At 42.1% G+C, this 17,866-nt stretch overlaps 1 protein-coding gene across 2 annotated transcripts in view; it reads right to left on the reverse strand.

The window, feature by feature from the left end:
* Positions 1–3,644: 3,644 nt before the first annotated feature.
* DSTN (destrin, actin depolymerizing factor) overlaps positions 3,645–17,866 on the reverse strand; it is a 39,020-nt gene continuing 24,798 nt past the window's right edge. The window contains exons 2-4 of one of the 2 annotated variants that reach the window (XM_046679614.1): positions 10,342–10,649; positions 6,922–6,998; positions 3,645–4,852 (exon numbers count right to left, since the gene is read on the reverse strand). In XM_046679614.1, coding sequence (XP_046535570.1) covers positions 4,743–4,852; positions 6,922–6,998; positions 10,342–10,649 — 495 coding nt within the window. In that variant the 3' untranslated portion in view covers positions 3,645–4,742. Of the gene's footprint in view, positions 4,853–5,726; positions 5,870–6,921; positions 6,999–10,341; positions 10,650–17,866 lie in introns of those variants that run through there. The other variant, XM_046679615.1, reaches the window with a different exon arrangement.

Consider the following 17,866-nt stretch of genomic DNA (forward strand, 5'->3'; position numbering starts at 1 on the left):
CTGAGGTTTTAAGTAAGGGGAGAGTACTGTACCTGTTCTGGAACTTTGGAGGAGCTAAACTGGAGAGGGAGCCACGGGATCTGGAGATGGACGCCATGGTTTCTGGCCGCGAGACTGAGGAGGAAGTAACCAGCAACAGCTGACGCCTACCATGTGCCCAGTCCTGTGCTTGGTTCTCACGGGAAGTCTTTCTGTCCCTGGGGGAGGCCAACCACCCCTACAGTTTGCAAAGAATCCCCAGGGAAGTGAAGGTAGCACAGCTGGTAAGAGGGCAGGTTTCAATCCTGCCTCTAACACTTGCCAGTGCTGCAGGCAGCCTGGGGGGGTCAGCTGGAGGGAGTTTCGTTTTGGAGTGTATGGCCCCCATAAACAGCGGGCCCTGAGCCCCGCAAACCTGCGGCCCATCACCGTGCACCTCCTGTGTGCCCTGTGCAGTGGGAGCAGGGGCTCAACGCTGGAGGACTGGTGCTGTGCCGGGGGGTCACAACTCATCCTCCCACACACAGTGGCTTTATACCCGGTCAGTGGTTTGGGGCCCTGGTGAGTTTCCTGGTGGGAAACGGAGGCCAGACCTGTGCCCTGCACTAGGCCTCCTGCATCCGAATCCCCATGTTGGCCTGGGAGCCTGCGCTTCCAATAAGCGCCCCTCGCTCTGCCACACTGCAGAACTGTGAACCCCTGTGCTGGGCAGACGGCCCTCAGAAGGCCCAGGAGTGGCACCCAGATGGGAAGCAGAAGGCCCTGGGGGTGCCAAGCCGCTGCCTTGGGGCCCTACAGAGCCATGACTGCTCCCTGGGTTCTAGCCATGACCCTGCTCCCTCCCCAGACCACCTGGTGGGGCCCACTGTTTCCCTGTGGGGAGGAGGTAAGACAAAGGCAGGTACAGTGCAGGGTCTAGGGCCCCATGGGGATGACCTGGGGCTCCAGAAAATGCCACCTTGGAGATGTCATCCCTGCAGCTCAAGTCCTAAGGGCCCATGATCAGTCCTCCCCACGGTCCCAGCAAGGCCTGAGCAGCTGAGGCCCAGCCAGACCTCCCGGGCCAGCAGAGGGAGCCCAAGTTTGCCAGGCAGCCTGCTGGGCCTTATGTCCGCCTGGCCTTGTCACCACGCCTGCTCCTGTGCAGGGTTCCATCACCAGGCTTGGGAAGAGCCCTTCAGCAAGACATCGGAGGCAGCAGCCCTCGACAGATTCTAGCACAAGAGGCTGACAGGATCCCTGCTATTCCGTGTTCCTCCACGTGGTACAGACACCCCGGGCCCCTGGCTCACTGGCCTGGCCGTTCCCAGCCCCGTGCTGCAGATGTCGCAGCGCCCCTGCAGCACTAGAGGACTGGCTTTTGTGGTCACTTGGAATGAGGTTCACTGTGGAGGCAGGAATCACCCAAGCTGGGCGAGAGCACTTACTAGAGGGCACTGGCTGGCCTGCCAACAGGAAGCACTGCTGCCCTAGGCCTGGCTTCAGAGGCCACAGCCTGGGCTTGGCCACCAAGAGCAGCGAGGGAGAGTTCTGAGAACACCTAGTCTAAACCCCTCCCCTTTAGAGACTCCTGGAATTGACCTGAAGCTCCAGGGTCACGTGGCCCCTAGACTGTATGTACCTCCAGGCCTTCCTCTGGGTCTCTCTGCTGTGTAATATTTAATAAAATGCACAAGCACCAGGATGCCTGGCCTGTAGGCAGCAAAAAAACATGAATGCCTTCTCTCTGAGCTTCCTTCACGTTTCAGTCTCACAGGACTCAAAGACCAAAAGAACTGTATTGTTTTCCTCCCCTCCTGCCCCAGCTCGAGTCTCATCCCTGGCACTGAACAAGAGCCAACCTTAGAATTCCAGACGTTAGAAATGAACTCGGGGGCCGGCCCGGGGCTCAGTGGTTAAGTTCGCATGGTCTACTTCGGTGGCCCGGGGTTTCGCAGGTTCCGATGCCGGGTGTGGACATGGCAACACTCATCAGGCCATGCTGATGCGGCGTCCCACATGCCACAACCAGAGGCACTCACAACTAGAACATACAACTATGTACTGGGGGGCTTTGGGGAGGAGGAGGAAAAAACAAAAGGATTGGCAACAGATGTTAGCCCAGGTGTCCATCATTAAAAAAAAAAAAAAGAAATGAACTCTCCAGTGGTGCAATGGGAATAGCTCACAACCAACCAGAAAACAAGAGACCCAAGTTGTGGTCCCACTTCTGCTGCCTATGAGCTATGTTACCTGAGGCAAGTTACTTGACCTCTCTGGGCTGGCTACTGAGGGTGCTGGCTACAGGCTCTGTAAGTCTCCTCCCCACTGCCCTTCTGGAACCAGGCAGAGCCCAAGGAGAGCCATGGCCCTCCAAGCACTGCTCCAAGTACACAGCTCCTTCCACCAAAAACCCTGACTCCTGAAGCTTCGCCTTCTCCCAGCCATAATGCAATTAATGACCCTGGAGACTATTACAATATTTCAGAAATGCCCCTAATCATAAGGAAGTGATGCGTCCTTGGGTATATCCAGCCTCCGACAGTCCGAAGGGCAATGAACCCGTCACGAAGCAGAAGCTGCACTTCCTCTGTGTGGACCAGCCAGCACTCTGGGCAGTTCTGCAAAAAGAAAACCACTCGACTAAGCCTAATTCTATTATTCACGTCACAGTGTTCACTGTTTTCTCAGAGATTAACATTCTTTGAAATAAACTTCACAGTCAAGCTCTGAATGCCTGTTAGCAGTGGCTTTATTTGCTTCTTTCTCAAGGCAGGAGTACTCACTAGAGGAACCCTCCATCAGCTTTCCACACGCTTTCTGTGCTGTGTTAACACCTGGAGACATGTCAGTGTGCTGGAAGCAGAGTAGCCCTGCAGTTTTCTTCCTCACCGATGTCAGCTGAGATCTCAAACTCTAATTCTGCATCAGAATTTCCCAGAGTGCTTGTAAGCAGGTTCTTGGGCCCCAACCTCAGGAATCCAATAAGACTCTCTCTCAAAAGCTCCCCTGGGTAGAGACAGAAGTAACTATGAGCATCTCCCTGACTTCTGGAGTAAGAGTGGAGTGTGAGGAGGTGTTTACACTCTATCACATCCCTGCACACTGTGAAATCCTTCCCCTGCAGGCATCTCCACCCACACACACGTGCATGCACACACACCTTCATGGAGTGGTGGTTATCTAAGTAATGCCACAGGTCACAAGCTGAAATCACGGAAATGACTTTCTCCTAAAACTCCTTGACCAAATACCTGGCTCTGTCGAGAGGGCTGATTCTTGAGAGGGCACTCTTGGGCCCACGACACTTCTCAGGAGGCCTGTTAATGCACCATGGCTATGATAAGCACCGCTTGACAGTAGAGGAAACAAGAAATTCAAGATGAAAGAATGACAAGCAGCTTATCAGTAAACCAGTAGCCAGCACTATTTTCTAGACAATTTTGAGATGAGTATTTTGATTAAAGCATAACCTTTTTGCCTCCCAAATAAATCAGAGAGGAGATAAATGCCTGGCATTTAGATAAACACTTAGAATAAGATTCCCAACATTTACATTCAATCAAGAGGAAGGAGCTGTGACCCTAACTTTAATTGTCCAAAATACCCAAACTTCCATGACTTACCCCCTTATGGAAGGCAAAATCCTTTATCCCTAATTCACACGTGAATAATTACACGAGAGAGAAGTTAAAAATGCTTCCTTTATTACATAAAGCCAATTCTGCTACTTCTAGGTTCAACGGTTTGTGCATCTCTATATTGTTCAAAGTGTTACTATGCTTGTGATATTAAAGACGATCACTTCCAAGTGTCATCAGGTAGTGGCTTCCTGTGGGTGTCATCCATCAGCCTGCTCCCCATTTCACATATAGTCGACAAACCGCTCTAGGAAATTAAAAGTTCTCCCAAGCCCCAGAGTAAACACATACTTCATGTTCTTCCACACTTTATATTGTACCAGAAGCAACCAAGTTCTGAAGGAGACACAAAGATACCACAGGTGTCCCAGCTTGTCAATATACTGCTTTATCATGTTCATTCAAGTGTCTTACAATGGAGCCCTGATTTGAATTATAATTAGTTGTTATAAGATATTGCACATTCTCCTGAGGACACACCACGATTTCCAAGATGCAATGTCACTGTCTCAGAACAGTCTCCTCACGAGCGAGGAGGCGGTCTCCAACTACGTGCTGGAAATAGTGCTTTGCGAGATCAGCGCTGATGAGAAGCGTACACCACGGTGAGGCAAACTCCACCAGACATCTGGGAGGGTGGGAAGACTGCCTGACTTCATCTTACTGTAGTTAGCATATTAGTGCTATTCTGTGTCATGAGGAAAATTATTTTCCATTATTCAGTTTAGCTCAAGAGAGTATAAAGAATTTGGGCCAAAAATTATAACCAGATTATGACCAATTCTCCAAGCGAAAGAAACAAAGTAACTGCTGAGGGTAACAAAGATGCAATAATTGTCTTCATACGGCCTTGTACTGTTTTGTGAACTGCATTATTAAAAATCGTTAGCTTAACAAAAATCTTTACAAGCCAACTCATCAAAACAGGCAGTTGGCCAATAAAAATTTAATTTCACACCAATAGAACTTGAGATTTTAGATTTATTTAGGGCCTTTTGCACATGTTTATAGAATGTTTACTCTAACAGGGACAAGACAGCTCCCCCTCAGTGAGACCCTGGCCTAAACATATTTGCTTTACTTATATAGCAAGAGGGTAACATTGAACATGGAAGCTTTCAATTTGTGGCACTGAATGACGATCTACACAGGGCATCCTTCAAAGGCTACAATTAAGGATCCACCTAGCTTTTCAGCAATACAAGCCCGATTGAGGTCTTCTGGCCCATTTGCTTGACATTCGTGTTTTATGCCTAGGGAGGAAAAATAATTTTATTTAGAATTATGGCAGTAGCTTACCTACTTCTCCAAGATACCAAACTTTTTTGAAAGATTAGCTCTAAGATGGATAGATAAGCTGTAGTATACACAAACAACGGAATACTACATAGTAATGAGAATAAATAATCTGTAACTACATGCATCAAAATGAATGGCTCTCACAAACACAATGCTGACTAAAAGAAGCCAGACATAAAAGCATACATTCTGGATGATTCCATTTGTATAACACAAAATCAGCCAAAGCTACTTTATGATGTTAGAAGCCAGGGTACTGGCTACCCTGTGGGGGGAGGAGTAAGAGCAAGGGGTGTGGGTGAAGGGGGAATGTGTGAGGCTTCTGGGGTGCTGGTCATGAACTCCAGAAACAGCCATTATGTTCGGTTTGTGAAATTTCATTGAGTTCTACAATAACTTATGATCTATGCTTTTCTACAGATACACTGTACTTCAAGAAAAAGTTACAAAGCAGGTCTAGTAATCATTTTTCTTGGTTTTTAAAACACAAGCAAAAATATGAATTCAATGCTTTGATGGCAGTTTAGTCACAATGTCACAATTTAGTAACAATAATACTATACACTCAAGAAATCTATCACAATGAAAACTATGTAAAACGGTTTATTGACTGCTTTCTCAGAAGAATGACATCACCACACTGCAGAATGAGCTCAATCATGAAATTATATACAGTAGCTTCTCTGTAAACAGCTGCTACCCTTTAAACAGCTGCATTGTTTCTGGTTTTTCATAATTTTAAAAGACCATTTCTTGAGGTGCTGAAAGCATTGCAGGTCAGCTTTTAGACCACTTAAGAGTGATTAGAAGCCAGTGAAGGTTTCACTAGGAAAAAAGGCAACAAGGTGACGGTCTTTAATCTCACCAGATCAAGTCTATGTAGCAATTCCCTGTACTGAAAGCCAGTGCAGACTAGGGATGATGAGAAATCCACTCTGAATCTTTTCGATTACACTGTGGAAGTGTTGAAGCTAAGGAACCAGGTTAAAACATCAGTTAACTGTCTGGTGCACACTTCTGGGGGATGGCCCAACATCAGATGAACACATGAAGAACCCGACAAGGCCTGAACTATGCAGCAGCAGGTTTCAGGAAAGGAAGCAAGAATTTTGTTTTCCTAAGTAAAACAAGCTAGGGCAAACCTGTTCTACTACAAGAATATAAAAACCAGTCAGATTAAAACAAACAAAAAAATGAAAGACACATTGGGCCAAGCCCTTGCGACCCTGGCTCGCCCAGCTGTTTGGAACTAGCCATGGCAGGAAGGTGGTGGGGCAACCTCTTCGACTCAGTTCCCACAATCCAGACCAAGCGTCCCATTCTACAGCTGAGAGAATCAAGGCCCAAGGAGGTTAAGCAGTTTTGGCTGAAGTCACACAGCAGTTAGATGACAAGCTTAGCCTTCAGTGCAGGCCTTTGGGCACTTGCCCCATGCTCTTTCCGTCCTACCAAGATCCCCTCCTTGCTGGAGACAGTAAGGATGGTCAGGCCATCTCATCAGGATCCCAATCACCTAGTGGCAAGTCAAATATAACTGGCCAGCTCAAGGAGTGAGGATACCTTCCTTTGGACACAGATGAGTCAGTCACCTAAAATCACAGCATTCCAGAGTGAAGCTAGAGATAAGAGAATCCTTTCGCATTCATGAACAATTCCTTTTTGTAACTTTGTTATATCAACTACATTCAAAGGCAACAGCAAATTTATTCTTTAATATGACCAATGTAAACCAATTAGTCTGCACCTGCTACATAAGAAACTAGGCAGCATCTCAAACTAGTTGAAAACTAGCCTGAACGAGTGATATGCATTCAATGTGGAGAGCACAGGGTTATTAAACATGGGCCACTCACACCCAGAGTGAGCAGCACAAGGCAGAAGACAGGCTAAAGCAGGCTTCAGCCTTCGAGGTTTTTTCTCCAAAGCTCTCTAAAGAAAATAAGGTGCTTCTCAGAAAAGATGTAGCCCCCATTCCAGGGGCTCATCATCTCTCTAAATGTTTGGAACCAAATCTAGACCATACCTTGAAATTTCTTTTTGATTGCATCCTTGGAGCTCGCATAGATCATTTTACTTTTCAGAGGTGCTAGTTCTGGTGCCCTGGAGAGGGAAATGGCAAAAACAAACAAAAAAAATGATTCAGAGAAAGTACAATTTACATTGTGTTAAACATCCCCAGTGATGGGGGAGGGTCCTCAGAATCTCCTGAGAGAGTTTTTCTAACGATTTTTTTATTTTCCCACCTCCTTGGAGAGAAACTGTTACGGAAGGGTATACATCGAATTACTCAGGCTAAACAAGGTGAAAAAAATAGAGAACCACTGATTAAAAATCAGATTATTGGGCCAGCCCAGTGGTATAGTGGTTAAGTTCACAACCTCCACTTAAGCAGCCTGGGGTTTGCAGGTTCAGATCCTGGGAGCAGACCTAGCACTGCTCGTCAAGCCATGCTGCAGCAGCGTCCCACATTAAGTAGAGGAAGACTGGCACAGATGTCAGCTTGTGCCAATCATCCTCAAGCAAAAGAGGAAGATTGGCAACAGATGTTAGCTCAGGGCTAATCATCCATACAGACCAAAAAACATAAAATTAGATCATCTAACACTGAATAATTCACTGTATTACCCAATTCATTTTCTTTAAAATAATTTTCAATTTTTATCAATAAAGGCTTGAGTTCAGGCTAATAATCATTTTTATGCACGGCTTTTTTAACACTTTCTGGTTGGAAAAAAGTTTCAAAGGACAGAAAAGCACAGAGAATTATCTGTAAATCAAGTATCTACCACCCAGAATTAAGAAATGCTAGCCATTTTAGCACTTTTGCTTCAGACTGTTTTCTATAAAAGAATATATTGCAGGGGCCGGCCCTGTGGCTGAGTGGTTAAGTTCACACGCTCCGCTTCAGGGGCCCAGGGCTTCACCAGTTTTGATCCTGGGTGCGGACATGGCACCACTCATCAGGCCACGTTGAGGTGGCGTCCCACATGCCACAACTAGAAGGACCCACAACTAAAAACATACAACTACGTACTGCGGGGATTTGGGGAGAAAAAGCAATCGGAAAAAAAAAAAGAATATATGACAAAGTAAAAGTCCCCTTCTTACCCCTCCTCAGTCCCTGTATTTCCATCTATCCAATAGCAAATTCGGAGCATGAGTACGTGGCTTCCATCTTAGTCTAACATAACAAAAAATGTCAAAAGGTTTTCTTTTTTTTAAGCTTAATGGCAATTCAGCAATAATTATGTCTCAATTTACAGTTATTACTATTATCCTGTATTTACAAAATTTTTAGTGCCTCCCTCCTCTTGAATGAATACTAGAAAAAGCATAACATATGCGTCACCACTTTATTCATCAGCAATATTAAACAACAGAAATATTAACAATGAACAAAAAACTCATCCTTCTCCAACTGCTCATCTACAAATGCATTATTTATTTCCCATTATACTACCAAACCTCAGGCCTGCCTCTACTCCATGCTACCAAGGAACCAAAGGGTAAATGCAGTGTGGCACTTAATGATTCCACTTAGCTGCAATACTTCCAGGACGTCCAACAGTCATTAACACCGTGGGCTGGCATGACCTCACCTAGCCTACTCTCCCACAGGAGGCAGAGAATCTATTCTTGGGAACCAAGAAAAAGGCAGTCTCTGTCTCTCAGATGTTTATTCCTCCCAATTCGAAGGTCTAAGGAGGGAGACAAAGCCATGACAATAACGTGAGGTCTGGCAGATGCTTGAGCTGCAAAGTTAACTTTTCTTTTGCAAAATAGGCAGGGACAGGAAAAGCATTAGCTGTTCTGATTTTACATTAACCAGATTTTTAAAACATTAAGTAAGAGCCCTTCCCTGGGCCCTAAACAGAGCCCGTTAAGGACAACTCCTATATAATAAGGTTTACCTTTTCTTAAAAAAAGTAATAGTGTGGGACCGGCCCGGTGGCGCAGCAGTTAAGTGTGCACATTCCGCTTTGGCAGCCCGGGGTTCGCCAGTTTGGATCCCGGGTGCGGACATGGCACCACTTGGCACGCCATGCTGTGGCAGGCATCCCACATATAAAGTAGAGGAAGATGGGCATGGATGTTAGCTCAGGGCCAGTCTTCCTCAGCAAAAAGCGGAGGATTGGCAGCAGTTAGCTCAGGGGTGACCTTCCTCAAAAAAAAAAAGAGCACAAAACAAAACATTGCACTAACACTGAATTTCCTTTTACTTTTACTTTCCAAATGTTCTTTAATAAGGATTTGCACAGTAAGCTGCCCCAATACATGCTCCCTGACCTCCATATTTGCATTCCTTACAGCATCTTGGTTTAATCAAGTGTAACAAGGGCTTGCGGAAATGGAACTGAGGTGTGGTCTAGAGTTACATTCCTTTAAACCAGAATTCTTTTGACTTCCTAGCCCCACATCCAAAAGCTGTTGGTGGCACACAGCTAAGAGCTAAGCCCCTCCTTGCCTTGCTCTAGCTCAGGCCAAAGTATCAAGAGGACCCTCACCTCCCCCAAATCAGAGGCTGTTACCAATTGCCCTTCCTCTTAGAAGCTAGAGAATAGTCTCACTATGTAAGATTTCCATGTGAAGGAATATAGTATAATACAATTAAATGAGGGAATAGGTATGACTTTTAACTCAAGCTTAATCTCAAATATTAACTTATTTGAAAAGATGAGAATAACTAATTTAAACAGCCTTTCAAGAAAAGGCCATGTAACTCACTTTATAGCACTTTTACTACTTAGAGCAATGCTGTCCAATAGAGCTTTCTTGCAATGATGGAAAGAAATGTTCTACATCTGTGTTACGCAATAAGGTAGCTACTAATCACATTTGGCTACTGAGCATGCGAAATGTGGTAATTAAACTAAGAAACTAAATTTTAAATTTTATTTAATTTTAATTATTTTAATAGCCACAAACGGCTAGTGCCTACCCTACTGGACAGTGTGAACGCAGAACAGATTACAGTTGAGGCAATGATAGTACTGACTTCAAAAGTAACGAACCACAGAGAAGGACGGGTGTTTAAAAAGGAGGCTGGCTCCCAGCGTGGCATGGGCGGAGGACTTTGCTAAAGTAAACTTTCTTCTCAGTATTATAGGAAGAATTTTTAGAGAAATTCTGACTTCTAAGGAGTGAGTTCAGAGGATGCACAGAAGTCTACCTCCTGCCTATTCTCCCACCAAAAAAATCAACTATTGAAAGTTATGTTCTTTGAAGTACTCAAAGAGTGGCTAAAATTTAGTTTTGGTCCCACAAACATCAGTCCTGATAAGATCTTATGAAACCTTGTAAATAAAAATTAAATAACAATGACTGGAGATAGCCTGACTTAAAATTACTTTTGTCCCAGGAACTGGTTCTCCAAGTGCTAAGCTAACAATAGGAAATTAACTCTTCAGTTTCACTGAGGCTCAACATTTCTAGTGATGCTTACCACAAAAAAAACATCAACTCCTCTTTTCTGGATTCCTTGGTTTCAAAGCTTGCATCATACAAAGCATAGCGACAATCTTTTTCAGGAAGCATTCCCACAAAATGCTTGAAAGGATCGGTTATGGTTACACCAACATCTCCAACCAAGATCTCTTTGCCTTCTTCTACAATGATGCACTTTTTGTCTGCACTGAGACAAAAAATAACAGCCTTCTTTCTTTTCTTGATTTCTTCGGGTGTGGAGCACTTCCGAACTTTCATGTCATAAAAAATGCGACATACTTCATCAGCAACTTGCACTCCTGAGGCCTACAATGAGAAAAAAAATCAGAAAGAGGCCTACAACTTTTATCATGCCAAATATAAAATAATATGTGTTAACTTTTGGCTATAGACTAGCAAAGACTTAAAATTTTTAAGGTATACTTATCATCCAATAGGAAAACTAGAAAATCTGAGCTGCAATCACTAACTTCAGTCACTGAATTTTTTAGAAGATTACATACATAAGCCATTCATCACTGTTACGTGGGAGTAAGGAAAGCTACACAGCCCCTCGTACCATAAAATCTGGAAAGAAGTGCTTCCCGAGGTGCTGGATTATCATCTTCTTACAGAAAGGTTGTTCAGAGCCCTAACTGGGGGTAGTCATCTCCCCAGTTAACTGGGTATTAATAATACCCAATATTCTTTTCATAATGCATTACAGACGGTCAGAGTGGCAGGGTTGGGAAAATTCCATCCCTACAACATTTCTTTCTCTAACAGAAGAATAATTAAAAGGTCTTTGTTTTACTCACATTTCAAAATTATGTAATTTTCAGCAACATATTAGTCACATGCCTTTAGTATTTCACTTATAAATCCTCCTAGTTTTAAATTAAGAATAGAATAAATAAGATTGCTAACAGAATAGATCTTAATTGTTCCCATCACAAAAAAGAAATGATCATTATGTGACATGACGGAGGTGTTAGCTAATGCCACAGTGGTGATCATACTGCAATATATAAACGTATCAAACCAATGCCTTGTACACCTTCAACTCACACAACGTCATATGTCAATTATATCTCAATTTTAAAAAAGAATAAATAAGAAAATGTTTACTACAATAACAAAGAGGATAGCTTAATCTGAGACTGCACTGACCAGAAAAGTAAACCTTTTACCACATCATATTTGCTATTCTGAGACAAGGAAGCAGTTACACAGGTCTTGATAGCAAAAGATCTAAAACCAGTTTTTATTCTTTTCAACTTCTTTAAGGAATGTGTTGTTTATATTAACTTTACTCATATGCAAATTTTTCTATGCTTCTTTAACTACTCTCGTTTGCATGTTAGCTTTTCTAAAGCAAGAATTATAAACCTAATAGAATTTAAATATGAAACAATGCAAAAATATCAATGATACCCAGAAGGAAAGTACCTCAACATAATAAAGGCCATATATGATAGACCCACAGCCAACATCATACTCAATGGACAAAAGCTGAAAGCCATCCCTCTGAGGACAGGAACAAGACAAGGGTGCCCACTTTCACCACTCCTATTCAACATAGTACTGGAGGTGCTGGCCAGAGCAATTCGGCAGGAAAAAAAAATAAAAGGAATCCAAATAGGTAACAAAGAAGTAAAACTCGCGTTGTTTGCAGACGACATGATCTTATACATAGAAAACCCCAAAGAATCCACAGAAAAACTATTAGAAATAATCAATAACTACAGCAAAGTAGCAGGGTATAAAATTAACGTGCATAAATCAGTAGCATTTCTATACACTAACAATAAACTAACAGAAAAAGAACTCAAGAACTCTATCCCATTCACAATCGCAACGAAAAGAATAAAATAGCTTGGGATAAACTTAACCAAGGAAGTGAAGGATCTATACAATGAAAACTACAAGACTTTCTTGAAAGAAATAGGCGATGACATAAAGAGATGGAAAAACATTCCTTGCACATGGATTGGAAGAATAAACATAGTTAAAATGTCCATACTACCTAAAGCAATATACAGATTCAATGCTATCCCAATCAGAATCCCAAGAACATTCTTCACAGAAATTGAACAAACAATCCTAAAATTCATATGGGGGAACAAAAGACCACGAATTGCTAAAGCAATCTTGAGCAAGAAAAACAAAGCCGGCGGAATCACAATTCCCGATTTCAAAACATACTACAAAGCTACAGTAATCAAAACAGCATGGTACTGGTACAAAAACAGGTCCACAGATCAATGGAACAGAATTGAAAGCCCAGAGATAAAACCACACATCTATGGACAGCTAATCTTCGACAAAGGAGCAGAGGGCCTACAATGGAGAAAAGAAAGTCTCTTCAACAAATGGTGCTGGGAAAACTGGACAGCCACATGCAAAAGATTGAAAATCGACCATTCTTTTTCACCACACACCAAAATAAACTCAAAATGGATCAAAGACCTAAAGATTAGGCCTGAGACAATAAGTCTTTTGGAAGAGAATATAGGCAGTACACTCTTTGACATCAGTTTCAAAAGAATCTTTTCGGACACTGTAACTCCTCAGTTGAGGGAAACAATAGAAAGAATAAACAAATGGAACTTCATCAGACTAAAGAGCTTCTTCAAGGCAAGGGAAAACAGAATTGAAACAAAAAAACAGCTCACTAATTGGGAAAAAATATTTACAAGCCACTTATCCGACAAAGGGTTAATCTCCATAATATACAAAGAACTCACACTGCTTAACAACAAAAAAACAAACAACCCGATCAAAAAATGGGCAGAGGACATGAACAGACATTTCTCAAAAGAAGATATGAATATGGCCAATAGACACATGAAAAGATGTTCATCATCGCTAATCATCAGGGAAATGCAAATCAAAACTACACTAAGATATCACCTTACCCCCGTTAGATTGGCAAAAACATCCAAAACCAAGAACGACAAATGTTGGAGAGGTTGTGGAGAAAGAGGAACCCTCATACACTGTTGGTGGGAATGCAAATTGGTACAGCCACTATGGAAAACAGTATGGAGATTTCTCAAAAAGTTAAAAATAGAAATACCCTATGACCCAGCCATCCCATTACTGGGTATCTATCCTAAGAACCTGATATCAGATATCTCAAGAGTCCGTTGCACCCCTATGTTCATCGCAGCATTATTTACAATAGCCAAGACGTGGAACCAGCCTACATGCCCAGAAACTGATGATTGGATAAAGAAGATGTGGTATATATACACAATGGAATACTACTCAGCCATAAAAAAAGACGAAATTGGCCCATTCACAACAATGTGGATGGACCTCGAGGGCATTATGTTAAGCGAAATAAGTCAGTCAGAGAAAGACGAACTCTATATGACTCCACTCATAGGTGGAAATTAGTATATTGAGAAGGAGATCTGATCGGTGGTTACCAGGGAAAAGGGGGGGGTGGGGGGAGGGTACGGAGGGGGAAGTGGTGTACCCACAACATGACTAACAAAAATGTACAACTGAAATTTCACAAGCTTGTAATCCATCATAACATTAATAAAAAAAAAAAAAATCAATGATACCCAAAATTAATATCAAGTAATTTGGTTAAGAAATAAAAATGCATGTAAGATGAAAAGATAACCCACACACTGGAAGAAAATACTTGCAAATCATATATCCAATGAGGAACTTGTATCCAGAATATATAAAGAACCCTTATAACTCAACAATAGAAAAGACAAATAACCCAATTTAAAAATGTGCAAAGGATTTGAATAGACTTTTCTCCAAAGAAGATTTATAACTGGCCAATAAGCACTTGGAAAATGCTCAGTATTATTAGTCATTCATTAGGGAAGTACAGATCAAAACCACAATGAGATACTACTTCACACCCACTAGGATGGCTCTAACAAAAAAGACAACAGGAACATATGTTGGTGAGGGGGTTAAGAAAATATAACCCTTATACATTGCTGATATAATTGTAAAACAGAGCAGCTACTTCAACAGCCTGCCAGTTCCTCAAAAGGTTAAACATGGAGTTAATGTCTAGCAACACCACTCCTAGGTATATACACAAGAGAAACAAAAATGTATGTTCATACAAAAACTTGTACATAAAAGTTCATAGTAGCATTATTCACAATAGCCAGAAAGTAAAAAGAACTCAAATGTCTATCAACTGATGAATGGATAAACAAAATGTGGTATATCCATACAATGGAGTATTATTCAGCCATAAAAAAAAATGAGGTACTGATACCTGCTATAACACAGTGCTAAATGAAAGCAGCCAGACATGAAAGGCCATATACTGCACGAGTCTCTTCCTATGAAATGTTCAAATAGGTAAATCTAAACAGGATTCACAGACAAGAAGTAGATTTAGTGGTTGCCAGGTGCTAAGGAGAGAGGGGAATGGGGAAGTGACTACTAATAAGCCTGAGGTATCTTTGTGAAGTGATGAAATGTTCTGGAATTTGACAGTGGTGATGGATTCACAACTCTGTGAATGTAGTGGAAACCAATGAATTGTACTTTACGGTATGTGAATTACATCTCAATAAAGCTGTTACTTAAAAATGCATGTAAGGATTCGGGGGGTTAAAATACACTAAGATTGTAGCATTTACTTAATATTAAGGTAACTGGGCCACAATCATCTCATTCAATAAAAGAGCTCTAATATACACTCCAATCCCATCTAATTTAATCCGCATTTAATCACAATCCACTTCAGTCCTATCTAATCTAACTCATATTTTGTTTATAAATGAACATTTCACTCTAAATTAACTAAGTTGTAAATACAGAAAATTAAGACTAGAAAACTACCTTAAAAGCTATACAACCTTATCACCTTTCTACTTTTAAAAAGCACTCTTCTTGGTGCCAGCCCGGTGGCATGGTGGTTACGTTCACACACCACTTCAATGGCGCAGGGTTCGCAGTTTCAGACCCCAGGCGTGGACCTACACATCACTCATCAAGCCATGCTGAGGAGGCATCCCACATACAAAATAGAGGAGGACTGGCACCGACATTAGCTCAGAAACAATATTTCTAAAGCAAAAAGAGGAAGATTGGCAACAGGGGCCAGTCTTCCTCAGCAGCAAAAAACACAAACAAAAACAAAAAAAAACCACAAGCACTCTTCTTAAACCTTCTTTTACTGCTTTAGAAGTAGTATTGTTCTGCTCTTCACAGTTCATCTCTGTTAAGCAAGTTAATCTTTATTTTGCTTTTTTGAACAGAGATGAATAAAATTTTCAAAGTAACAAAAATTAATGAAGAACTAGAAACAGACTCCAATTCCTCTAACTCCCTAGTCCGTAATGTTGATTTGTAAGTCACATTTGACCAACCCATCTGTAAAAGCACGAAGGTCACATTTGAAGCCTTATAGCCAACCAATTGATATTTGAATGTATCTATCAAGATAAGATCTAAGAGAAGTATCTCAAACAACACTTTAAATTCTGACTTGGAAATTAATCAAATTAATCATGTAGCAGTAATTGAAAATAGAAAGTCAATGTGTATTCTGCAATTATAATGCAACTAATCTTAGCCAAATCTAGCCAGAACTTACAGGCACCTTAAAAGCTTCAGTAAGGAGGAGTTTGGGCTACTATCAAAAAAAGAGGTCTATGAAGGTTTCTGATGAGGGGAAAACTAAAGACACTTGTGCTTGAGGAAATAAACACTGAAGACTACGAAGGAGAAGCCGGCAAACACACTGGAAGCAGGAAGATCACTTTTGAGGCAATTACAAACATTCAGAGGAGAAAGCTCTGAACTACAACAGTGGGGCTGAAAACAAATAACAAACCCAAGGACATTCCAAAGTAGAACCAATAGAGCTGAATGAGAGATGAAGCAGCAGCATCAAAGACGACCTAGGATTCTCTAGACTGTGACCAGAAAGACTGTGAGGTATAAACAGAAGGGAGACGACGGGTACAGTGTGACATGTTAATTTTGAGACTGTGACATGACACCCAGGCGGAGATGACCAGTCAGGAACTGGAAATATGAGCACGGATCTAATAAGAAGGCTGAGCCTAAAAGATATTTTGGACTATAATCAATACCATGGTGGTATCAACACTAAGCAGCAAAAAAGAAGTCAAGAAGACTAAGAAGAAATGATCAGAAAGCTAAGAAGAAAAAGCAAGAACGGAGGGAAAAAAGCATCCTAGAAGCCAAGGGAGAATATTTTGAGGAGGGAGGTCATCAATATTAAAAACTTCAAAGTTTGAGAACGACTGCAACCACATCACTGGGCTTGGCAACTGGGCCTCTGAGCACTTCAGGAGCCTGGAGGAGGCAGGCAGAAGTCCAGGGCATGGGCTGCAGAGCCACAGGGAATTGAGGAGGTAAAGACAGAAAATACAGGATGGTTAATGGCAAAGAGAAAACAGAAGATTGAGTGCTAACTTTACAGAAGTTGTCTTACAACTGGGGAAATTTGACCATACTAAATGTTTAGAAGCTTGAAGGAAAACCAAAAACATAAAAAAAAAAAAGTAATACTGAGTACTTACTATTGTCAGACACTTCTAAATCACAAGAATTCTATGAGATAGCTACTATTATTATTTGCATTTTACAGATGGGGAAATTGAGGCATAGAAAGATTAAATAACTTGGCCAGGGTCACCGAGAAACTGACAGTAGAACTGAGATTTGAACTCAGGCAATCTGGCTCCAGAGGGTAGTCTTAACCACTCATAATAAAGAGTCAGAACTCTAAAGAGACGGGGTACGATGGGGGAGTTAGTCTTAGAAGAGGATACACATTGTTTCCTCTAAAATAGGAAGAGGGTGGAAGTAAGAAACCTGCTAAAAATTGTGCTTGAAAGGCTCCATTTTCTCTGTGAAGTATAAGCCAGAGGGAGTAGGGCAGAGGTTTGAGGGCACATGAGATAAAGATTTAGAATAGTTGTGATGGAGAGTTCCAAAGGAAATCACCGAAAGATAAGCTCTGAGGCCATCTAAAGATTCAGCTGAGGTCAAAGAGGGCGATGGCAGAGCAATCTGGCAGAAAGCAGATGCTGAGGGCAGTGAAGGTGGAAAGGAAGGACTCTGCATTCTCCCTAGGAGATTTTATCCAAGCTCCAGGTTTCAATCATCTCATCCAAATGACTCACACAGTGTTCAGTCTTTGGCTTTTCTGAGCTCCCAGCCTTTACACCCAATTTCCCATCTGACATCTCTAGCTGGATGTGTCAAAGGGCTCTGACGCTCAGCATGTCAAAGTCTCCTTCTAGTCAGTCTTCCTTTATCAGGACACATGCCATCCTAGTTCCATAAGCCCCAAACCTAAGAGACACCCTCAACAATTCCTTCTCCCTCACCTCACTTCACTCTTTGGACTTTCATATTTTTTCCCCAAGATAATCATTTCTCTCAATCTCTGCTGCCACTCCCCGCCCAAGTTACCACTGCTTCTTATGTGAACTGTTACGACCTCCCAAGTGGTTCAGGGGAGAGAGGTCAGGAGATATGTGCACTACACTGTTTCCTCTGTCTGGGCACACAGG

The sequence above is a fragment of the Equus quagga genome, chromosome 12, assembly GCF_021613505.1.
Source record: "Equus quagga isolate Etosha38 chromosome 12, UCLA_HA_Equagga_1.0, whole genome shotgun sequence".
In the NCBI taxonomy this organism is placed as follows: Eukaryota; Metazoa; Chordata; class Mammalia; order Perissodactyla; family Equidae; genus Equus; species Equus quagga.